Source organism: Taudactylus pleione, unplaced genomic scaffold, assembly GCF_031769625.1.
Source record: "Taudactylus pleione unplaced genomic scaffold, aTauple2 ptg000800l, whole genome shotgun sequence".
Taxonomy (NCBI): domain Eukaryota; kingdom Metazoa; phylum Chordata; class Amphibia; order Anura; family Myobatrachidae; genus Taudactylus; species Taudactylus pleione.
In genome coordinates this window covers 1,658,813-1,684,314 of record NW_028285202.1, presented here as the reverse complement: position 1 = coordinate 1,684,314, position 25,502 = coordinate 1,658,813, and the positions used below count along the sequence as shown (strand labels likewise).

Below are 25,502 nucleotides of genomic sequence, written 5' to 3'. Positions count from 1 at the left end.
ATATATATTTGCAACAGTTTTTTTTAATCATTTACATTAATAATATAAAAATATTTTACAATATTTAGATTATTGCTGCAACTCTATTTTGTCTATCACCTCATGGTAATGTTTTCTTTCCTGTGTGAGTTCTCTGATGTCTGACAAGATCTGATTTCTGTGGAAAACATTTCCCACACACAGAACAAGGAAATGGCTTCTCACCTGTGTGAGTTCTCTGATGTCTGACAAGATCTGATTTCTCTATAAAACATTTGCCACACTCAGAGCATGGAAATGGCTTCTCACCTGTGTGACTTCTCTGATGTGTAACAAGATATGATTTCTGTGTAAAACATCTCCCACACTCAGAGCATGGAAATGGCTTCTCACCTGTGTGACTTCTCTGATGTCTGACAAGGTATGCTTTCTCTGTAAAACATTTTCCACACTCAGAGCATGGAAATGGTTTCTCGCCTGTGTGACTTCTCTGATGTCTGACAAGATCTGATTTTTCTGTAAAACATTTCCCACACTCAGAGCATGGAAATGGCTTTGCACCTGTGTGAGTTCTCTGATGTCTTACAAGATTTGATTTAATTTTAAAACATTTCCCACACTTAGAACATGGAAATGGCTTCTCACCCGTGTGAGTTTTCTGATGTCTGACAAGATCCGATTTCCGTGTAAAACATTTTCCACACTTACAACAAGAAAATGGCTTCTCATCAGTATGACTTCTCTGATGTTTAACAAGATTTGATTTCATTTTAAAACATTTCCCACACTCCGAACATGAAAATGGCTTCTCATCTGTGTGACTTATCTGATCCATTACAAGGGCTGATTTCTGTATAATACATTTCCCACACTCAGAGCCTGGAAATGACTGCTCACCTGTGTGACGTCTCTGATGTTTAGAGCCTGGAAATGGCTGCTCAACTGTGTGACGTCTCTGATGTTTAACAAGATTTGATTTATGTGCAAAACGTTTACCACACTCAGAACATGTAAATGGTTTCTCACCTGTATGATATCTCTGATGTGAAACAAGATCTGATTTATGAGGAAAACATTTCCCACACTCAGAGCATGGAAATGGTTTCTCACCTGTGTGACTTCTCAAATGTATAACAAGAGATGATTTATGTGCAAAACATTTCCCACAGTCAGAGCATGGAAATGGTTTCTCCCCTGTGTGTGTTCTCACATGTGCAATCAGCTTTGATTTCTCTGCAAAAAATTTCCCACACTCAGAACAAGAGAATGGTTTCTCTCCTGTGTGAGTTCTCTGATGTCTAACAAAGATTGAGTGATATAAGAAACATTTACCGCATTCAGAACAGGGAAACATTTTAGCACTTGTAGTTCTATGTGTAACAACATCTACATTATCAGCAGAACATTCTTTATGATTAGAAGGATCAGATGACGTATCTCCACTGTCAAACACTGGACGTATATTTATTGTAATGGGCTTTTCTCTTGGAGAATCTTGTACGATGTTGTTATCTTCTATTTTTAAATCTGAAGACAGAAGCAGATGTCCATCCAAGGTATTCCAGCTTTTGCATCCATCTGCTGGAAATAAAATACATCTTTGGAAATAGATATTTTCTTTTAGCATTGAGTAAAAGTTCATACAATGGGGGAAAATCATTTAGCTTCTGTGGCTCCACAGGAACCTCGGTTTAACCTGTAAATACAATAGAGTCGCCTCTGCAGATACAGTAGAGCACTGCAAATACAGTAGAGCACTGCACATACAGTAGAGCTGCCTCTACAGATACAGTAGAGCACTGCACATACAGTAGAGCACTGCACATACAGTAGAGCACTGCAAATACAGTAGAGCCGCCTCTGCAGATACAGTAGAGCACTGCATATACAGTAGAGCACTGCACATACAGTAGAGCCGCCTCTGCAGATACAGTAGAGCACTGCAGGTACAGTAGAGCACTGCACATACAGTAGAGCACTGCAGATACAGTAGAGCCGCCTCTACAGATACAGTAGAGCACTCCAAATACAGTAGAGCCGCCTCTACAGATACAGTAGAGCACTGCACATACAGTAGAGCACTGCACATACAGTAGAGCACTGCAAATACAGTAGAGCCGCCTCTGCAGATACAGTAGAGCACTGCATATACAGTAGAGCCGCCTCTGCAGATACAGTAGAGCACTGCAGGTACAGTAGAGCACTGCACATACAGTAGAGCCGCCTCTACAGATACAGTAGAGCACTCCAAATACAGTAGAGCCGCCTCTGCAGATACAGTAGAGCACTGCATATACAGTAGAGCCACCTCTGCAGATACAGTAGAGCACTGCATATACAGTAGCCGCCTCTGCAGATACAGTAGAGCACTGCAGATACAGCAGAGCACTGCAGATACAGTAGAGCCGCCTCTGCAGATACAGTAGAGTCGCCTCTGCAGATACAGTAGAGCACTGCATATACAGTAGAGCCGCCTCTGCAGATACAGTAGAGCACTGCATATACAGTAGAGCCACCTCTGCAGATACAGTAGAGCAATGCACATACAGTAGAGCACTGCAGATACAGTAGAGCCGCCTCCGCAGATACAGTAGAGCACTTCAGATACAGTAGAGTCGCCTCTACAGATACAGTAGAGCACTCCAAATACAGTAGAGTCGCCTCTGCAGATACAGTAGAGCACTGCAGATACAGTAGAGTCGCCTCTGCAGATACAGTAGAGCACTGCAGATACAGTAGAGTCGCCTCTGCAGATACAGAAGAGCACTGCACATACAGTAGAGCCGCCTCTGCAGATACAGTAGAGCAATGCACATACAGTAGAGCACTGCAGATACAGTAGAGCCGCCTCTGCAGATACAGTAGAGCACTCCAAATACAGTAGAGTCGCCTCTGCAGATACAGTAGAGCACTGCAGATACAGTAGAGTCGCCTCTGCAGATACAGTAGAGCACTGCAGATACAGTAGGGTCGCCTCTGCAGATACAGTAGAGCACTGCAGATACAGTAGAGTCGCCTCTGCAGATACAGTAGAGCACTGCAGATACAGTAGAGTCACCTCTGCAGATACAGTAGAGTCGCCTCTGCAGATTTCTGCATGCACCTCTTAAGGTCGCAAGCCGAAATCGGAGGAAACGCACTGAAAAAACCCTGCCTGAGATCGTGGCCATTGAGCGCAATTGCGCTACTTTAATGGCTCCACCTGCGAAAGCTAACAAACCGTGAGGATCTGCCTAATTTAATGCAATATATTTAACTGTTTAATTTCTATCAGCAACTATGAATACTGTACTACAATGATACATATAGATAGAATACGGCCTTAAACTATAACACAACCACATTACCGAGCATGTTACATGGCTTCATCCAAGGTGACAAGGTGATTGCACAGCCAGATTGGACAACTATACTCCAAATATGGTAACATTTCCCATTCATCCACATTACTCGCCAGCATCATAGCACAATAAGATGCATTAACAAGTCACATTGTCCAACCACAGCAGCAACCCAGGCACTGCCCTCAAAGTAGACAGGGACCAGATTATCAGCACCGCTCAAAGTTCTCCAGGTGGACAGAAAAGGCAGCAAACGAAAACAGGGAAGCAGCCTCTATATGTCCCCCTGGCCTAGGGTAGCATAATCCTAAAATGTGATGTAGACAGCACTGTAGACCAGCACTGACATGGGAAGGAAAGTAGCGTGACAGCACAGCAGAGTGTAGCTGAGCACAGTGCAGCACACATGATGGCTGTCTGATCCTGGGAAACAGGTAGGCTTATGAAGTTGAGGGTCAAAATCCATATTGAAGTTAGTTGTAAACCCTGTGTTACCCATAGAGGATCAGAAATTGGGAGAACTAAAAAAAATGAAAGTCTGCCCATATAAAACATAAGTAAAGCGATAAAAACACAGAAATGTTAATATTATAGTGATATTTAAAATTACATTAAAAAAATATTAAAAGACTAATAGGGGTATTCAATATGAAACGTTAACCTCGCTAATCGAGGTTTTTTCGCCGCACATCAGAGGTTTTGCCAGCGAAAAAGTATCGCGCGCGCTCCCGCTTATCCCCGTATTCAATTTGAAATCGTCGAAAACGGGACCCGGCGATACTTGGATCGGCGAAAAAAAAATTGAACTTTCAGGAATTAATTGTAGGAGCCCCCTAAAGATGTCCAGACCTCGGGGATCACTATGGGTACCCCCGTTTTTGCCTGCAGAAGAAAGTCGGGGTTTTTAAATAGCCGTGCAGGTGTTTTTTTTCCCGACATTGAAGAAGTGATGCAGAAGAGCACTTAGGTTTTTTTTTTTTTCGTTTTTTTAAGTGGTCTCATCAAATTTGGGGTACATGAAAATGGGTACTAGCATATTTTTAAGTCCCTAAAGGTAATTTTTAAAAATTCAGCAAAAATGCACTTGCCGCTACTTTGCGCAATGAAAAAAACAGCCGCCCCATACTTGGGGACCCCACCAGAAATAATTTCGTTACTTTGTTTTTTTTTTTACCTAATTTTTTTTTTTTTAAACCCAAATTTTTTTAACATTTTTTTAAGGGTGTCCCGATTTTTTTTTAGGACATTTTTTTTTTTAACATTTCCTTTTAAGGGAAATTTAAACTACAGGCTATTTTTTATAAGCCTACAGCCCCAAACCCCTATTCTGCATTTTTTTTCACTTGCTATAGTGCTTAGAAAAATTATCCCTGTTTTTTTAAAAATGACCCTTGACCCCATTTAAGGAAAAAAACGGGAATTTTCGGGAAATATGCCTGGGACCCCCCTAAAGATGTCCAGACATGGGGGATCACTATGGGTAACCCCGTTTTTGCCTGCAAAAGAAAGTCGGGTTTTTAAATAGCTTTGCAAGGTGTTTTTTCCTGCGCGGCTATTAGAAACCCCGACTTCCTTCAGGAGTTAAAAATGGGGGTACCCGTTTTAGTTAACCTGTAAAAAAAATTAGTAAAAAATTACAAAAAAAATGACATAAGGTCCCCCCCCAAAAGCCAAACCAGCCCCAGGCTTGCAGCCAGTGGTGGTTTCTAAAAATAAGGGGAACAAATTGTGTAGGGTTCCACCGTATTTTAGAAACCAACACCAGGCTGCAGATACTAGTGCTGGTTTTAAATATAGGGGGCAAAAACGACGTGGGGTACCCCCTATATTTAAGACCAGCACCAGACCCAACCGACCGGGGTGTTATGCCACAGCCCGGAGACCCAATCACCGGGGATACAGGTCCAAAGCATTACACCCCAAGTCGGTCAGCGCAAGCCGGTGATCTCGGGGGAATCGGAGACCCCCCAAAAAAGGGTCCCCCCTCTCCCGAGCACCACAGGCTTACGTGTGGGGAAGAGCCTAGGGCTCTTCCCCATACCCCTTGCTTGGTGGGTATGGGGGTAATAGGGGGGCCAAATAATGGGGGCCAAATAATGTAACACTATTGTACTTTACAGTGGAACTACAAGTGCCAGCATGCCTGCCATTTTGCACTTGTGGAACTACAAGTGCCAGCAGACATGCGGCACCTGTAATTTCACTGTAAAATAAATAGTTAAAAAAAGACAAAACACACACACCGTGCCCAGTATAAGTTTATTACATACACCTACCCATTCACACATACTTACCTATACCAGAAGTTTCTGTCCCCTTCTCCAGTAGAGATCCTTAAAACTTAGCCCTGTAAGGAAGATTTCATACTCACCTACATCCAGCGCTGGTCTCCGCAGTAATCCATGGAATCGGCTAAATGCGTATTTTTTTTTTTTTTAAATCCCATGGATTACTGCGGAGACCAGCGCTGGATGTAGGTGAGTATGAAATCTTCCTTACAGGGCCAAGTTTTAAGGATCTCTACTGGAGAAGGGGACAGAAACTTCTGGTATAGGTAAGTATGTGTGAATGGGTAGGTGTATGTAATAAACTTATACTGGGCACGGTGTGTGTGTTTTGTCTTTTTTTAACTATTTATTTTACAGTGAAATTACAGGTGCTGCATGTCTGCTGGCACTTGTAGTTCCACAAGTGCAAAATGGCAGGCATGCTGGCACTTATAGTTCCACTGTAAAGTACAATAGTGTTACATTATTTGGCCCCCCTATTACCCCCATACCCACCAAGCAAGGGGTATGGGGAAGAGCCCCAGGCTTCAGCGTAAGCCTGTGGTGCTCGGGAGAGGGGGGACCCTTTTTTGGTGGGTCCCCGACTCCCCCGAGATCACCGGCTTGCGCTGACCGACTTGGGGTGTAATGCTTTGGACCTGTATCCCCGGTGATTGGGTCTCCGGGCTGTGGCATAACACCCCGGTCGGTTGGGTCTGGTGCTGGTCTTAAATATAGGGGGTACCCCACGTCGTTTTTGCCCCTATATTTAAAACCAGCACTAGTCCCTGCAGCCTGGTGTTGGTTTCTAAAATACGGTGGAACCCTACACATTTTGTTCCCCGTATTTTTAGAAACCACCACTGGCTGGTAAGCCTGGGGCTGGTTTGGCTTTTGGGGGGGGACCTTATGTAATTTTTTTTCTACATTTTTACAACATTTTTTTACAGATTAACAAAAACGGGAATTTTTGGGAAATATTCTAGGGACCCCCCCTAATGATGTCTAGACATGGTGGATCACTATGGGTACCCCCATTTTTAACTCCTGAAGGAAGTCAGGGTTTCTAATAGCCGCGGCAAGTGCATAAATGCAACTTTGAAGAAAGTGGTGCAGAAGACCATTTAGAATTTTTTTGGGGGAAAAATAACTATGCCCAACAAATTTGGGGTACTTGAAAATGGGGGTCAGCATATTTTAAAGTTGCTAAAGAGATTTGAAAAAATTGTGAAAAACCCACTTGCACAAGGAGCTGCAATGAAAAAAACACCTGGGGCATACTTGGGGACCCCCCCAGAGTCAAGTTCGCTATTTTTTAACTTTGTTCCCCAACATTTTTTTTTTTGGCCCCCAAATTCAAAGTGCTTTTTTTGGGGTGTCCCGATTATTTTTTTTTTGCACAGATCGTTTCAAGGGGTCATTCTGAAGGATGCAGGCTATTTTTTTTAAGCCTGCACCCCTAAACTCCAATTCTGCACTTTTTTTCGCCACCTATTCAGTGGTGAAAAGTTATCCCCGTTTTTTTTCAAAGACTTTTCGAACCTGCGATAATGACGTCATAGGTGCGAAAACATTGCAAAAACTGAGTTTTCGCTCCCATATTGAGTACCCCTAAAAGTGAATGTAATGGCAAGCTAAATAATCTAGTGACCATATACAATACAAATACAATAGGGACTGATGTCTCCTGATATAGGAGATACACCAGAGAGTGTGGGGAGGAGACTGGTCAGATCTCTGGGCTGGTAACACACAGTGACATGATGTGAGGGGGAGACCAGGAGTATAATAGGGAATACAACAACAAGGTGGAAGAAAGTCTTGGGCGCTTCAAAACTATGCTGCAGCCTTTTCAATAAAGATCTTTCCCCAAAGATCCAAAGAAATATCCGTTATGCAAAATTTATTGAAAAAATTGGCGCTGCTAGTTATAGTGTGTTTAGAACAAATAGAAAAAATACTTATCCGTGTAGATGCTGTAATAAACGTCAGTTCTAATATTCTTTCTTTGTCTTTACCCAAAGTTCCGAGATCTTATTACATGAAGTGGAGGTCTCTTCTCTCTCTGGAATCCCAACTATTACCAGCACGGTAACTTCTGCCGTTCCTCCTGGCTGCTGTGTGTGTAATGAGATGCTTCTCATTACACACACAGCAGCCAGGAGGAACGGCAGATCTCGGAACTTTGGGTAAAGACAAAGAAAGAATATTAGAACTGACGTTTATTACAGCATCTACACGGATAAGTATTTTTTCTATTTGTTCTAAACACACTATAACTAGCAGCGCCAATTTTTTCAATAAATTTTGCATAAAGGAGTATAATAGGGGCTGATGGCTCCTGATGTATGAGATACACCAGAGAGTGTGGGGAGGAGACTGGTCAGATCTCTGGGCTGGTAACACACAGTGACATGATGTGAGGGGGAGAGCAGGAGTATAATACGGGCTGATGGCTCCTGATGTATGAGATACACCAGAGAGTGTGGGGAGGAGACGGGTCAGATCTCTGGGCTGGTAACACACAGTGACATGATGTGAGGGGGAGAGCAGGAGTATAATAGGGGCTGATGGCTCCTGATGTATGAGATACACCAGAGAGTGTGGGGAGGAGACTGGTCAGATCTCTGGGCTGGTAACACACAGTGACATGATGTGAGGGCGGGAGCAGGAGTATAATACGGGCTGATGGCTCCTGATGTATGAGATACACCAGAGAGTGTGGGGAGGAGACGGGTCAGATCTCTGGGCTGGTAACACACAGTGACATGATGTGAGGGGGAGAGCAGGAGTATAATAGGGGCTGATGGCTCCTGATGTATGAGATACACCAGAGAGTGTGGGGAGGAGACTGGTCAGATCTCTGGGCTGGTAACACACAGTGACATGATGTGAGGGCGGGAGCAGGAGTATAATACGGGCTGATGGTTCCTGATGTATGAGATACACCAGAGAGTGTGGGGAGGAGACTGGTCAGATCTCTGAGCTGGTAACACACAGTGACATGATGTGAGGGCGGGAGCAGGAGTATAATACGGGCTGATGGCTCCTGATGTATGAGATACACCAGAGAGTGTGGGGAGGAGACTGGTCAGATCTCTAGGTTGGTAACACACAGTGACATGATGTGAGGGGGAGAGCAGGAGTATAATAGGAGTTGATGGCTACTGATGTATGAGATACACCAGAGAGTGTGGGGAGGAGACTGGTCAGATCTCTGGGCTGGTAACGTACAGTGACATGATGTGAGGGGGAGAGCAGGAGTATAATAGGGGTTGATGGCTACTGATGTATGAGATACACCAGAGAGTGTGGGGAGGAGACTGGTCAGATATCTGGGCTGGTAACACACAGTGACATGATGTGAGGGGGAGAGCAGGAGTATAATAGGGGCTGATGGCTCCTGATGTATGAGATACACCAGAGAGTGTGGGGAGGAGACTGGTCAGATCTCTGGGCTGGTAACACACAGTGACATGATGTGAGGGCGGGAGCAGGAGTATAATACGGGCTGATGGCTCCTGATGTATGAGATACACCAGAGAGTGTGGGGAGGAGACGGGTCAGATCTCTGGGCTGGTAACACACAGTGACATGATGTGAGGGGGAGAGCAGGAGTATAATAGGGGCTGATGGCTCCTGATGTATGAGATACACCAGAGAGTGTGGGGAGGAGACTGGTCAGATCTCTGGGCTGGTAACACACAGTGACATGATGTGAGGGCGGGAGCAGGAGTATAATACGGGCTGATGGTTCCTGATGTATGAGATACACCAGAGAGTGTGGGGAGGAGACTGGTCAGATCTCTGAGCTGGTAACACACAGTGACATGATGTGAGGGCGGGAGCAGGAGTATAATACGGGCTGATGGCTCCTGATGTATGAGATACACCAGAGAGTGTGGGGAGGAGACTGGTCAGATCTCTAGGTTGGTAACACACAGTGACATGATGTGAGGGGGAGAGCAGGAGTATAATAGGAGTTGATGGCTACTGATGTATGAGATACACCAGAGAGTGTGGGGAGGAGACTGGTCAGATCTCTGGGCTGGTAACGTACAGTGACATGATGTGAGGGGGAGAGCAGGAGTATAATAGGGGTTGATGGCTACTGATGTATGAGATACACCAGAGAGTGTGGGGAGGAGACTGGTCAGATATCTGGGCTGGTAACACACAGTGACATGATGTGAGGGGAGAACAGGAGTCTAAAATGGGCTGGCAGATAAGGGTGTAGAAAAAGAGATTGTTGTAGTAACTGAGCAAGGAGAACAGGTGACTGTTCGGTATTTAGGACTTATTACTTACTTGTGCTGATACCTGTAGGGATTTCCTCCTCTTTAATAATCCCATGAAGCTCATCCTCCTCCTTTTTTATCTCTTCTATAACAACAATTTGATAATCGCTGAGGTTTTCATCCTGGATATTAAAGAGAAAAAGTGAATTTCCGTGAAATACTCTGTGGTAGCTGTAGCGTAGCGGTTAACGCCTTGGTCAGCTGAGTAGAGACAGGAAAAAGAAACCCATACAGAAGGTACATAGAGGAACTCTGCCTTCCATTGGTGTCTCGGAGAGGCTTCTCAAGCTGTCCTAAAAACAGACAACACGAGTTGGAGTATTGGGCTATCTGTTGGTAATTATTCTAGAATTTCCTTTCAAAGTCCATGGCAGCCCATAATGTATGAGATGTGCTCATGCCATATATTAAAGAATAGGGTGGACTAAATATAATAAACAGGGGGTGCACTCACAATGTCGACAGCTATCTACAGTTGGCATGTTGAAAATGTGGACATCTGAAATGTCAACACTTGGCAAACCCCTTGTGGAATGGTAGGAGAAGCAGGGATCACTGGATTAGGGCTGCTACACAGAATTCATTTCTTCCAAACCCTATAGTAAATCAAGGAGGAGTTTCCAGGCTGTAAGAGGTCTCTCAATCATTTTGTCTCAGCAGTGGCCACTCAAACTCTAAGCCCTCAATGACTGGACACCTTGGTTTGAATGAAGAATCGGTCCCTGATGCAGACGATCTTACCATGGTGCCCGAGGCCATGGTTGCTTCAACAACATTTCCCAAGTCTCTGCGAAATACTGTCTTGACCCTTACTGATACTCTTGATTTGGTGGAGTCCGTTATTGTGCATTAAAAGTTGCAATCAAAAATAACATGCATAAGCCTTTTTAGTAATATAAAACAAATTGCCTATAGGACATATAGATTACAGTGAGCAGCAATCCTAACATTGCTCAGCGCAGGAAGAGACAAGTGAGGGCTCTGAGGACCTGGTAGTCCCTGTCTTTGTTAAGGTGCTTTTGCAATGTTCTGCGTGGGATGTAGTTATTAGATCGGCGGACAGAATGCTAAACCTGACACAGGACTTAAGATAGGCGTCAAAATACCGACTCCAACTTAATCCCGACGCCAGAATGCAGAAAGACGCCGTCCCGAACAAGGTAAGTCCGGGGTGTCTTAACATTTAGCTGCGCGGGAGGGGGGGGTTGAGGGTTAGATTTAGGCACCCCCAAGGCCCAATGGGACTTAGGGTAAGGCACCCCCCAGGGAAGGTTAGGGTTAGGCTAGGAAAAGTAGTTAGGGTTAGGCACCACAAGGGGAAGTTAGGGTTAGGCACCCCCCAGGAGGTTTAGAGTTAGGCACCACCCTGGGAGTTTTAGGGTTAGGCCCCACTAGGGAAGGGAGAGGGGAGGGTTAGGATACTTACCAGCCCCAGTCGGGGTCTCCTCCTGTCGAGCTTCCGCAGTCGGCATTTCAACCGACGGATGAACAGCCACCGGTATTTCAATACAATTCCGTTCTGCATTACTAATTTACCTGATGCTCCTGTGAGATCCTGTGATTCTCTTCTGTACAATCCTGGGAACAAAGAGGACGGGGACATCTCTCTGAGGTATTTCTGTTACTGGGTCCATCTGTAGGAGACACACAGTGACTGAGTATATTGTATACAACGCTTAACTTTTTCCACATTTTGTTATGTTACAGCCTTATTCCAAAATGGAATAAATTCATTTTTGGTCTCAAAATTCTACACACAATACCCCAGAATGACAACGTGCAAAAAGTTTTTGTTTAGATTTTTACAAATTTAATAAAAATAAGAAATCACATGTACATAAGTATTCACAATCTTTGCTCAATACTTTGTTGATGCACCTTTGGCAGCAATTACAGCCTCAAGTCTTTTTGAATATGATGCCACAAGCTTGGCACACCTATCTTTGGGCAGTTTCGCCGATTCTTCTTTGCAGCACCTCTCAAACTCCATCAGCCATTTTCAGATCTTTCCAGAGATGTTCAATCGGATTCAAGTCTGGGCTCTGGCTGGGACACTCAAGTACATTCACAGAGTTGTCCTGAAGCCACTCCTTTGATATCTTGGCTGTGTGCTTAGGGTCGTTGTCCTGCTGAAAGATGAACCGTCGCCAGTCTGAGGTCAAGAGCGCTCTGGAACAGGTTTTCATCCTGGATGTCTCTGTACATTGCTGCATTCACCTTTCCCTCTATCCTGACTAGTCTCCCAGTTCCTGCCGCTGAAAAACATCCCCACAGCATGATGCTGCCACCACCATGCTTCACTGTAGGGATGGTATTGGCCTGGTGATGAGCGGTGCCTGGTTTGCTCCAAACATAACGCCTGGTATTCACGCCAAAGAGTTCAATCTTTGCTTCATCAGACCAGAGAGTCCTTCAGGTGCATTTTGGCAAACTCCAGGTGGGCTGCCGTGTGCTTTTTACTAAGCAGTGGCTTCCGTCTGGCCACTCTAATATACAGGCCTGATTGGTGGATTGCTGCAGAGATGGTTGTCCTTCTGGAAGGTTCTCCTCTCTCCACAGAGGAATGCTGTAGCTCTAACAGAGTGACCATCGGGTTCTTGGTTACCTCCCTGACTAGGGCCCTTCTGCCCCAATCGCTCAGTTTAGACGGCCGACCAACTTTAGGAAGAGTCTTGGGGGTTCCGAACTTCTTCCACTTACGGATGATGGAGGCCACTGTGCTCATTGGGACCTTCAAAGCAGCAGATATTTTTCTGTACCCTTCCCCAGATTTGTGCCTCGAGACAATCCTGTCTCAGAGGTCTAATGACAATTCCTTGGACTTCATGCTTGGATTGTGCTCTGACATTCACTGTCAAGTATGGGACCTTATATAGACAGGTGTATGCCTTTCAAAATCATGTCCAATCAACTGAATTTATCACAGGTGGACTCCAATTAAGCTGTAGGAACATCTCAAGGATGATCAGTGGAAACAGGATGCACCTGAGCTAAATTTTGAGCTTCATGGCAAAGGCCAGCAATACTTATGTACATGTGATTTCTTAGTGGTTTTTTTTATTAATTTTGCAAAAATCTCAAAAAAACTTTTTACACTTCATTATAGGGTATTTTCGTGTGTAGAATTTTGAGGACAAAAATGAATTTATTCCATTTTGGAATAAGGCTGTAACATAACAAAATGTGGAAAAAGTGAAGCGTTGTGAATACTTTCCGGATGCACTGTATATGTGATTATCAGATGATGTGTATATAGGGCCCCCCCTCCCCCCATACCTGCTCTCCCCTGTACAATAAATCATAGTCTCCTCTTACCCAGTGATGTGAGGGGCCAGTGATTCTCCATCATCACGTCCTTGTACAGACCCCTTTGTTCCTCTATATACTCCCACTCCTGCATGGAGAGATAGACAGTGACATCCTGACACCTTATAGGAACCTGACACACACAATGATACAGTCATCACCCAGACACATCCCCTGATGTTACTGTATAATGTCCCATTCCCAGCAGTCCCCTCTCCAGTCATCACCCAGACACATCCCCTGGTGTTACTGTATAATGTCCCATTCCCAGCAGTCACCTCTCCAGTCATCACCCAGACACATCACCTGGTGTTACTGTATAATGTCCCATTCCCAGCAGTCACCTCTCCAGTCATCACCCAGACACATCTCCTGGTGTTACTGTATAATGTCCCATTCCCAGCAGACACCTCTCCAGTCATCACCCAGACACATCCCCTGGTGTTACTGTATAATGTCCCATTCCCTGCAGTCACCTCTCCAGTCATCACCCAGACACATCCCCTGGTGTTACTGTATAATGTCCCATTCCCAGCAGTCACCTCTCCAGTCATCACCCAGACACATCCCCTGGTGTTACTGTATAATGTCCCATTCCCTGCAGTCACCTCTCCAGTCATCACCCAGACACATCCCCTGGTGTTACTGTATAATGTCCCATTCCCAGCAGTCACCTCTCCAGTCATCACCCAGACACATCCCCTGGTGTTACTGTATAATGTCCCATTCCCAGCAGTCACCTCTCCAGTCATCACCCAGACACATCCCCTGGTGTTACTGTATAATGTCCCATTCCCAGCAGTCACCTCTCCAGTCATCACCCAGACACATCCCCTGGTGTTACTGTATAATGTCCCATTCCCAGCAGTCACCTCTCCAGTCATCACCCAGACACATCCCCTGGTGTTACTGTATAATGTCCCATTCCCAGCAGTCACCTCTCCAGTCATCACCCAGACACATTCCCTGGTGTTACCGTATAATGTCCCATTCCCAGCAGTCACCTCTCCAGTCAGCAGCTGAATGATCTTGTTGGTGACTTCCAGGATCTTCTGGTCAATGTCTCTCTCATGTGACAGTGAGTGAGGTGGAGGCACCGTGATGGGGCTCTGGGTCCTGCTCAGTCCTCCTGACACATGGGGATGGCTGCTGTGTGTCTTACACTCACCGGATGTCTTCTTTACTATGATGTAACTCTGTGTATTTGGAGAGACACCAAATATCACTGCATACACTCCCAGATCCCAGGTCCCTCTATTATTACTATAGATAGAAGTGATGTCATTGTGACAGTCCCAGATCCCCTCACCTCCCCAGTCCTGTCCTTCAATACTACAATAGATATAAGTGATGTCACTGTGACACTCCCAGATCCCCTCACCTCCCCAGTCATGTCCCTGTATTATTACTATAGATATAAGTAATGTCACTGTGACACTCCCAGATCCCCTCACCTCCCCAGTCATGTCCCTGTATTATTACTATAGAGATAAGTGACGTCAATTTGACACTCCCAGATCCCCTCACCTCACCAGTCATGTCCCTGTATTATTACTATAGAGATAAGTGATGTCACTGTGACACTCCCAAATCCCCTCACCTCCCCAGTCATGTCCCTGTATTATTACTATAGAGATAAGTGATGTCACTGTGACACTCCCAGATCCCCTCACCTCCCCAGTCATGTCCCTGTATTATTACTATAGAGATAAGTGACGTCAATTTGATACTCCCAGATCCCCTCACCTCACCAGTCATGTCCCTGTATTATTACTATAGATATAAGTGATGTCACTGTGACACTCCCAGATCCCCTCACCTCCCCAGTCATGTCCCTGTATTATTACTATAGATAAGTGATGTCACTGTGACACTCCCAGATCCCCTCACCTCCCCAGTCATTTCCCTGTATTATTACTATAGATATGTGATGTCACTGTGACACTCCCAGATCCCCTCACCTCCCCAGTCATGTCCCTGTGTTATTACTATAGATATAAGTGATGTCACTGTGACACTCCCAGATCCCCTCACCCCCTCAGTCATGTCCCTGTATTATTACTATAGATATAAGTGATGTCACTATGACACCCCCAGATCCCCTCACCTCTCCAGTCATGTCCCTGTATTATTACTATAGATATAAGTGATGTCACTGTGACACTCCCAGATCCCCTCCCCAGTCATGTCCCTGTATTATTACTATAGATATAAGTGATGTCACTGTGACACTTACAGATCCCCTCACCTCCCCAGTCATGTCCCTGTATTATTACTATAGATATAAGTGATGTCACTGTGACGCTCCCAGATCCCCTCACCTCCTCAGTCATGTCCCTGTGTTATTACTATAGATATAAGTGATGTCACTGTGACACTCCAGATCCCCTCACCTCCCCAGTCATGTCCCTGTATTATTACTATAGATATAAGTGATGTCACTGTGACACTCCAGATCCTCTCACCTCCCCAGTCATGTCTCTGTATTATTACTATAGATATAAGTGATGTCACTGTGACACTCCCAGATCCCCTCACCTCCCCAGTCATGTCCCTGTATTATTACTATAGATATAAGTGATGTCACTGTGACACTCCAGATCCCCTCACCTCCCCAGTCATGTCCCTGTATTATTACTATAGATATAAGTGATGTCACTGTGACACTCCAGATCCTCTCACCTCCCCAGTCATGTCTCTGTATTATTACTATAGATATAAGTGATGTCACTGTGACACTCCAGATCCCCTCACCTCCCCAGTCATGTCCCTGTATTATTACTATAGATATAAGTGATGTCACTGTGACACTCCCAGATCCCCTCACCTCCCCAGTCATGTCCCTGTATTATTACTATAGATATAAGTGATGTCACTGTGACATTCCCAGATCCCCTCACCTCCCCAGTCATGTCCCTGTATTATTACTATAGATATAAGTGATGTCACTGTGACACTCCCAGATCCCCTCACCTCCCCAGTCATGTCCCTGTATTATTACTATAGATATAAGTGATGTCACTGTGACACTCCCAGATCCCCTCACCTCCCCAATCATGTCCCTGTGTTACTAATAGAGATAAGAGTAATGTCATTGTGACACTCAGAAGCTGCTCCCCTTGCATTATAGTAACAAAACACCACAGGCTGCCCCACTGCATTATAGTAAGGTGACTCCAGGGGCTGCTTCACCCAGATTATAATAATATTACAACACAGGCTCCACCCCTGTATTTTAGTCATGTGACAAAAAAGGCCACAGCTGTATAGAAACGTTACTCCACAGGAAGATCCCTTGTAATATTGTAACATGACTCCCCCTAAATTATAATAGCAGGACACAGGAGACTGATCCAACTGTACAATAATAAGTAAATACTAAGGTATGTCGTTCTCTGTAAAATAATAATAACAGGACACCACAGGTTGTTCCCCTTGTATAATAAATAATAATAATAATAATAATAATAATAATAATAATAATAATAATAACAACAACAGGACACCACAGTCTGCTCCACCTGTATAATGATAATAACAGGACACCTCAGCCTTCTCCCCCTGTATAATAATAATAACAGGACACCACAGACTGCTCCCCCTGTACAAAAAAAAATAATAATAATAATAATAATAACAGGACACCACAGTCTGCTCCACCTCTGTAATGATAATAACAGGACACCTCAGCCTTCTCCCTCTGTATAATAATAATAACAGGACACAACAGGCTGCTCCCCCTGTATAATAATAAATGGACATCACAGCCTGCTCTCCCTATATAACAATAATAATAACAGGACACCATAGTCTGCTCCCCCTGTATAATAATAACAGGACACCACAGGCTGCTCCCCCTGTATAATCATAGGACACCACAGTCTGCTCCCCCTGTATAATAATAGGACAACACAGTCTGCTCCCCCTGTATAACAACAACAACAGGACACACAAGCTGTTCCCCTGTATAATAATAATAATAATAATAACAGGACACCACAGTCTGCTCCCCCTGTATAATAACAACAACAACAACAGGACAACACAAGCTGTTTTCCTGTATAATAATAATAACAGGACACCACAGCCTGCTCCCCCTGTACAATAATAACAGGACACCACAGTCTGCTCCCCCTGTATAATAATAACAACAAAAGGACAACACAAGCTGCTCCCCCTGTATAATAATAATAATAATAATAATAACAACAACAGGACATCACAGGTTGCTCCCCCTGTATAATAATAATAACAGGACACCACAGTCTGCTCCCCTGTATAATAATAATAATAATAATAATAATAACAGGACACCACAGACTGCTCCCCCTGTATAATAATAATAACGGGACACCACAGTCTTCTCCCCCTGTATAATAATAACAGGACACCACAGGCTGCTCCCCCTGTATAATAATAATAACGGGACACCACAGTCTACTCCCCCTGTATAATAATAACAGAACACCACAGGCTGCTCCCCCTGTATAATAATAACAGGACACCACAGGCTGCTCCCCCTGTATAATAATAATAACAGGACACCACAGGCTGCTCCCCCTGTATAATAATAACAACAAAAGGACAACACAAGCTGCTCCCCCTGTATAATAATAATAATAATAATAACAGGACATCACAGGCTGCTCCCCCTGTATAATAATAATAACAGGACACCACAGTCTGCTCCTGCTGTATAATAATAACAGGACACCATAGGCTGCTCCCCCTGTATAATAATAATAATAATAATAATAATAATAATAATAATAATAATAAATAATAACAGGACACCACAGACTGCTCCCCCTGTATAATAATAATAACGGGACACTACAGTCTTCTCCCCCTGTATAAAAATAACAGGACACCACAGGCTGCTCCCCCTGTATAATAATAATAACGGGACACCACAGTCTACTCCCCCTGTATAATAATAACAGGACACCACAGGCAGCTCCCCCTGTTTAATAAAAACAGGACAGCACAAGCTGCTCCCCCTGTATAGTAATAATAACAGGACACCACCGGCTGCTCCCCCTGTATATTAACAGGACACCACAGGCTGCTCCCCCTGTATAATAATAATAACAGGACAGCACAGGCTGCTCCCCCTGTATAGTAATAATAACAGGACACCACCGGCTGCTCCCCCTGTATATTAACAGGACACCACAGGCTGCTCCCCCTGTATAATAATAATAACAGGACACCACAGGCTGCTCCCCCTGTATATTAATAATAACAACAGGACACCACAGGCTGCTCTCCCTGTATAATAATAACAATGACAACAGGACACCACAGGCTGCTCCCCCTGTATAGTAAAAATAACAGGACACCACAGGCTGCTCCCCCTGTATGATTATAATAACAACAAAAGGACAGCACAGGCTGCTCCCCCAGTATAATATCAGGACACCACAGGCTGCTCCCCCAGTATAATATCAGGAAACCACAGGCTGCTCCCCCTATTTAATAATACCAGGACACCACAGGCTGCTCCCCTTGTATAATAATAATAACAGAACACCACAGGCTGCTCCCCCTATTTAATAATACCAGGACACCACAGGCTGCTCCCCCTGTATAATAAAATAGGACACTACAGGCTTCTCCCCCTGTATAATAATAATAATAATAATAACAGGACACCACAGGCTGCTCCCCCTGTATAGTAAAAATAACAGGACACCACAGGCTGCTCCCCTGTATAACAGGACACCACAGCCTGCTCCCCCTGTATAATAATAATAACAGGACACCATAGACTGCTCCCCAGGTATAATAATAATAACAGGACACCACAGGCTGCTCCCCCTGTATAATAATAATAATAATAACAGGACACCACAGGCTGCTCCCTCTGTATAATAATAGGACACCAGAGGCTGCTCCCCCTGTATAAAAATAATAATAACAACAACAGGACACCACAGGATGCTCCCCCTGTATAATAATAATAACAGGACACCACAGGCTGCTCCCCTGTATAATAATAATAACAGGACACCACAGGCTGCTCCACCAGTATAATAATAACAGGACACCACAGGCTGCTCCCCCTGTATAATAATAATAACAGGACACCACAGGTTGCTCCCCCTGTATAATAATAATAACAGGACACCACAGTCTGCTCCTGCTGTATAATAATAACAGGACACCATAGGCTGCTCCCCCTGTATAATAATAATAATAACAGGACACCACAGACTGCTCCCCCTGTATAATAATAATAACGGGACACCACAGTCTTCTCCCCCTGTATAATAACAGGACACCACAGGCTGCTCCCCCTGTATAAAAATAATAACGGGACACCACAGTCTACTCCCCCTGTATAATAATAACAGAACACCACAGGCTGCTCCCCCTGTATAATAATAACAGGACACCACCGGCTGCTCCCCCTGTATATTAACAGGACACCACAGGCTGCTCCCCCTGTATAATAATAAAAACGGGACACCACAGGCTGCTCCCCCTGTATAAGAATAATAACAGGACACCATAGGCTGCTCCCCCTGTATGATTATAATAACAACAAAAGGACAGCACAGGCTGCTCCCCCAGTATAATATCAGGACACCACAGGCTGCTCCCCTTGTATAATAATAATAACAGAACACCACAGGCTGCTCCCCCTGTATAATAATAATAACAACAGAACACCACAGTCTTATCCCCCTGTATAATAATAACAGGACACCACAGGCTGCTCCCCCTGTATAATATAATAATAATAACAGGACACCACAGGCAGCTCCCCCTGTATAATAACAGGACACCACAGGCTGGTCCCCCTGTATAATAATAAAAACAGGACACCACAGGCTGCTACACCTGTATAACAATAACAACAGGACACCACAGTCTGCTCTCCCTGTATAATAATAATAATAATAATAAAACACCATAGGCTGCTCCCCCTGTATAGTAAAAATAACAGGACACCACAGGCTGCTCCCCCTGTATAATAATAATAACAGGACACCACAGGCTGCTCCCCCTGTATAGTAATAATAACAGGACACCACAGGCTGCTCCCCTGTATAATAACAGGACACCACAGCCTGCTCCCCCTGTATTATAATAATAATAACAGGACACCATAGGCTGCTCCCCAGGTATAATAATAATAACAGGACACCACAGGCTGCTCCCCCTGTATAGTAAAAATAACAGGACACCACAGGCTGCTCCCCCTGTATAATAATAATAATAATAACAGGACACCACAGGCTGCTCCCTCTGTATAATAATAGGACACCAGAGGCTGCTCCCCCTGTATAAAAATAATAACAGGACACCACAGGCTGCTCCCCCTGTATAATAATAATAACAGGACACCACAGGCATCTCCCCCTGTATAATAATAACAGGACACCACAGGCTGCTCCCTCTGTATAATAATAATCATACAGATCATTACCGGCTCCCAGACACAGCGCTTTCTCCTTTCTGCTCAACGCTGACCCGGATGTTGATATCGAGGAAAACCCTGTTCCGGTCTTTGAAACGCACAGGTCGGAAAACAAGTGCACCGCACAGACCAGAAGTAAGGTGGACCGCACAGACAGGAAGTAAGGTGGAACGCAAAGGCCGGAAGTCGTGTGTGTAACATGCTCTTGGTGACGGATAATATGTTCCTACCCAATTCGACATGTAGGAAAATATGACAGTACACAGGTCCCACAACAGGGGGCGCAGCTGCCATGTTATGTGTGACTGACACTGTGCATATTGCAGCTGTCACATCATCAGCTTCTTCTTCCATGGAAATTTCTGCATTATTCTGAGTTTTACATTTTCTTTTTATTATTCTTTTCCCATTGTGAAAATAAACCAGCAGTGCGGCCCTACACCCAAAGATTATCTGTCTGCTGTAACACTACCCCATCCTTACCCACCCGAATGTACATAACCCCAACCTTACCCACCCATGTGTACACTGTACAGTACCCCAACCTTACTCTAAGCCTAACTTACCCGTATGTTCACTACCCTTTACTAATCCGATTCCTAACCCACTCGTGTGTGCACTACTCCAATCTTATCCTAAGCCTAACCCACCCAGGCTAGGCTTAGGGTAAGGTTGGGATAGTGTACCCACGGGTGGGTTAGGCTTAGGGTAAGGTTGGGGTAGTGTACACACGGATGGGTTAGGCATAGGGTAAGGTTGGAGTAGTGCACCCCAACCTTACCCTAAGCCTAACCCACCCGTGTGTAAACTATCCCAACCTTAACTAACCTTAACCCACCCGTGTGTACACTACCCCAAACTTACCCTAAGCCTAACCCACTTGTGTGTACACTACCCCAACCTTACCCTATGCCTCCCCACCCATGTGTGCACTACCCTAAGCCTAACCCACCCATGTGTGCACTACTCCAACCTTACCCTATGCTTAACCCACCCATGTGTGCACTACCCTAACCCACCCGTGTGTACACTACTGCAACCTTACCCTATGCCTAACCCGCCCATGTGTGCACTACCCTAAGCCTAACCCACCCATGTGTGCACTACTCCAACCTTACCCTATGCTTAACCCACCCAAGTGTGCACTACACTAACCCACCAATGTGTACACTACTGCAACCTTACCCTAAGCCTAACCCACCCAAGTGTGCACTACACTAACCCACCCGTGTGTACACTACTGCAACCTTACCCTAAGCCTAACCCACCCAAGTGTGCACTACCCTAAGCCTAACCCACCCATGTGTAGACTACCCCAACCTTACCCTAAGCCTAAAAAACTCGTGTACACTACCCCAACCTTACCCTATGCCTCCCCACCCGTGTGTACACTACCCCAACCTTACCCTATGCCTCCCCACCGTGTGTGCACTACCCCAACCTTACCCTGTGCCTCCCCACCCGTGTGTACACTACCCCAACCTTACCCTATGCCTCCCCACCCGTGTGTGCACTACCCCAACCTTACCCTATGCCTCACCCACCCGTGTGTACACTACTCCAACCTTACTCTAAGCCTAACCCAACCGTGTGTACACTACCCCAACATTACCCTAAGCCTAACCCACCCATGTGTACACTACCCCAACCTTACCCTAACCCGCCCATGTGTACACTACCACAACCTTACCCGAAACCTAACCCACCCATATGTGCACTACCCCAATCCTACCCTAACCTACCTGTGTATACACTACCCCAACCTTACCCTAACACATCCGTGTGTACAATAATCCAACCTTACCCTAACCCACCCGTTTGTACCCTACCCCACCCTTACCCTAACTCTCCCATCTGTGCACAACCCCAACTTTACCCTAAGTCTAACCCTCCCGTCTATACACTACCCCAACCTTACACTAAGCCACCAGTATGTATACTACCCCAACCTTACCCTAATCTTAACCCACTCGTATGTGCACTACCCCAATCTTACCCTAACCCACCCGTATGTACAAAACCCCAACCTTACCCTTACCCACCCATGTGTACATTACTCCAACCTTACCCTAAGCCTAACACACCCGTATGTACACTACTCCAACCTTACCCTAACCCACCCATGTGTACACTACCCCAACCTTACTCTAAGTCTAACCAACCCGTGTGTGCACTACCCCAATCCTACCCTAACCCACCTGTGTATACACTACCCTAACCTTACCATAAGTCTAACCCACCTGTGTGTACACTCACCCAGCCTTACCCTAAGACTCACCCACCCATGTGTACATTTCCCCAAACCTACCCTAACCCACCTGTGTATACACTACCCCAACCTTACCCTAAGTCTAACCCACCTGTGTGTACACTCCCCCAGCCTTACCCTAAGCCTAACCAACCGGCCTATACACTACCCCAGCCTTACCCTAAGCCAACCGTGTGTACACTACCCCAACCTTACCCTAAGTCTAACCCACGTGTGTGTACACTCCCCCAGCCTTACCCTAAGCCTAACCAACTGGCCTATACACTACCCCAGCCTTACCCTAAGCCAACCGTGTGTACACTACCCCAACCTTACCCTAAGCCTAACCCACCATGTGTACACAACCCCAACCTTACCCTAAGAGTAACCTACCCATGTGTACACTACCCCAAGCTTACCCTAACCCACTTGTTTGGGCACTACCCCAATCTTACCCTAACCCACCCATATATACAAAACCACAACCTTACCCTTACCCACCCATGTGTACACTACTCTAACCTTACCCTAAACAACCCGTGTACAGTACCCCGACCTTACCCTAAGCCTAACACACCCATATTTACACTACCCCAACTAAGTCTAACTCACCCATATGTACACTACCCCAAGCTTACCCTAAGACTAACACATCCGTGTACACTACCCCAACCTTACCTTAAGCCTAACCCACACATGTAGACACTACCTTGACCTTACCCTAAGCCTAACCCACCCGCATGTACACTGCCACAACCTTACTCTAAGCCTCACCCACCAGTATGTACCCAACCTTACCCTAAGTCCAACCTACCAGGGAGACACTGACAGGCTGGTGACTGCTGTGTGAGGGGTGGCATAGCTGTACCTGTCCCTACAGATCCCCCTGCTGCTCCTGTCTAGTCATAGTGGTAGGATGAGGGGAGGAGAATGGGGAAGGAGACCAGGGAGACACTGACAGGCTGGTGACTGCTGTGTGAAGGGCGGCATAGCTGTACCTGTCCCTACAGATCCCCCTGCTGCTCATGTCTAGTCCTAGTGGTAGGATGAGGGGAGGGGAATGGGGACGGAGACCAGGGAGACACTGACAGGCTGGTGACTGCTGTGTGAGGGGCGGCATAGCTGTACCTGTCCCTACAGATCCCCCTGCTGCTCATGTCTAGTCCTAGTGGTAGGATGAGGGGAGGGGAATGGGGACGGAGACCAGGGAGACACTGACAGGCTGGTGACTGCTGTGTGAGGGGCGGCATAGCTGTACCAGTCCCTACAGATCCCTCTGCTGCTCATGTCTAGTCCTAGTGGTAGGATGAGGAGAGGGGAATTGGGAAGGAGACCAGGGAGACACTGACAGGCTGGTGACTGCTGTGTGAGGGGTGGCATAGCTGTACCTGTCCCTACAGATCCCCTTCAGACAATAATACGGGAAGTGCACAGTGAGAGCAGGCAGAGTGAGACCAGCCATCTGGATGACTATCACACCGGAGTCACTATGTTTTATACATTGCAACTTGCACATGGTTGTATCACCTGTTACATGGGTATTTAATCCATTGCAGCAGACCCAGTTGATACTCAGTCCTGGAGGAAAGCCTGATGATGGTGGGTTGGAGGAAGTAGGATACAGCCATGTGACAGCAGTGGAAAGAGAGCAGAGATCAGGCAGAGAGATGAAGTGTCATTTAATTTGGGACAAAAGACTAAATGGGTGAGAGCAGGAGAGACAGTGGGGGTGGCGGATGGGAGGAGGGTACTGATAGGAGTAGTAAGGAGCAGAGTATTGGTGATGTCACAACTACCTCCAATAGCACTGTAAGTCATTAATGTATCTGCCACAAGGAACCAGGTTCACCCCAAACTCCTCACTCCTCAAAGAGGTCCATATAGAATTTGGAGTAGCTTGGGGCAATCCAGGTTCCCATGGCAGTACCACGAGTCTTTGGGAATTAGGATATATATATGTATGTTAATACATAGTTATAATTACATATATGGTTTATTTATTACATTAATAAAATTGGTTTTATAAACCTACTTCACTGCCATAGCAAAATGGTTACCCTGCTAAGACTCAAGATTCCTCGTTCCCTATAATGGGCTGAATACTGTGTGTGTACTCTGGCTGGGCAAATTTCAACACATACCGGGCTTGGCGTTCTTTCCAGCACCCTGTACTAATGATAACCCATGCAGTTCCTCTTCCCTGCCCTGCCTCAGCTGATGCAACAAACTGCTGAGATACAGACCAGTGTGTGCTAGAAGCACCAGAGCATAGAGTGACCCCCCCCCCAGGCAGGAAAGTGGAACTGCATGGGTTGGGACTGGTGCAGGGTGCTAGTGCACACAATGATATTGTTATTTAATAATTTCCTAAAGAGGGTAAGGAAATGACGGTTTTCTGTAAAGAAAAACAAAACAACAAAAACACGAAAGAGCTAAATAAACTTTTATTAAAGAGACAGCAAACCCCAACTTTTACACATTTATTATACCACAAAATATTATTTCTAGAAGCAATCCATGCAGAAATCCTTAATGCACAATGTTGAGTTCTTCAATTAGAGTCCCGACACTGGATGACATTGTCTTCAATTGATCAAGAGGGTCAGTAGCTCCTTAGCCAATCAGAGGCAGTTTCCT

The 25,502-nt window shown here is 45.4% G+C and overlaps 1 protein-coding gene across 1 annotated transcript; it reads right to left on the bottom strand.

Moving 5' to 3' along the window:
* LOC148474929 (uncharacterized) lies at positions 1-20,704 on the bottom strand. Its single transcript, XM_088458011.1, has 6 exons — positions 20,627-20,704; positions 14,196-14,387; positions 13,201-13,279; positions 11,422-11,519; positions 9,896-10,007; positions 1-1,560 (listed from the first exon to the last, which is right to left on the bottom strand). The coding sequence occupies exons 3-6, from the start codon at positions 13,232-13,234 to the stop codon at positions 101-103; spliced, it is 1,704 nt and encodes a 567-aa protein (XP_088314137.1). The 5' UTR covers positions 13,235-13,279; positions 14,196-14,387; positions 20,627-20,704; the 3' UTR covers positions 1-100.
* Between the last annotated feature and the right edge of the window lie 4,798 nt (positions 20,705-25,502).

Excerpts from the sequence above, each read along its gene's own strand:
- LOC148474929 (XM_088458011.1), bottom strand. The coding sequence starts at position 13,234 with ATGATGGAGAATCACTGGCCCCTCACATCACTGG. Across the intron at positions 11,520-13,200 it reads CTGGCCCCTCACATCACTGG|ATGGACCCAGTAACAGAAAT; the intron begins GTAAGAGGAGAC and ends TGTCTCCTACAG. Across the intron at positions 10,008-11,421 it reads GGATCTCACAGGAGCATCAG|GATGAAAACCTCAGCGATTA; the intron begins GTAAATTAGTAA and ends TTTAATATCCAG.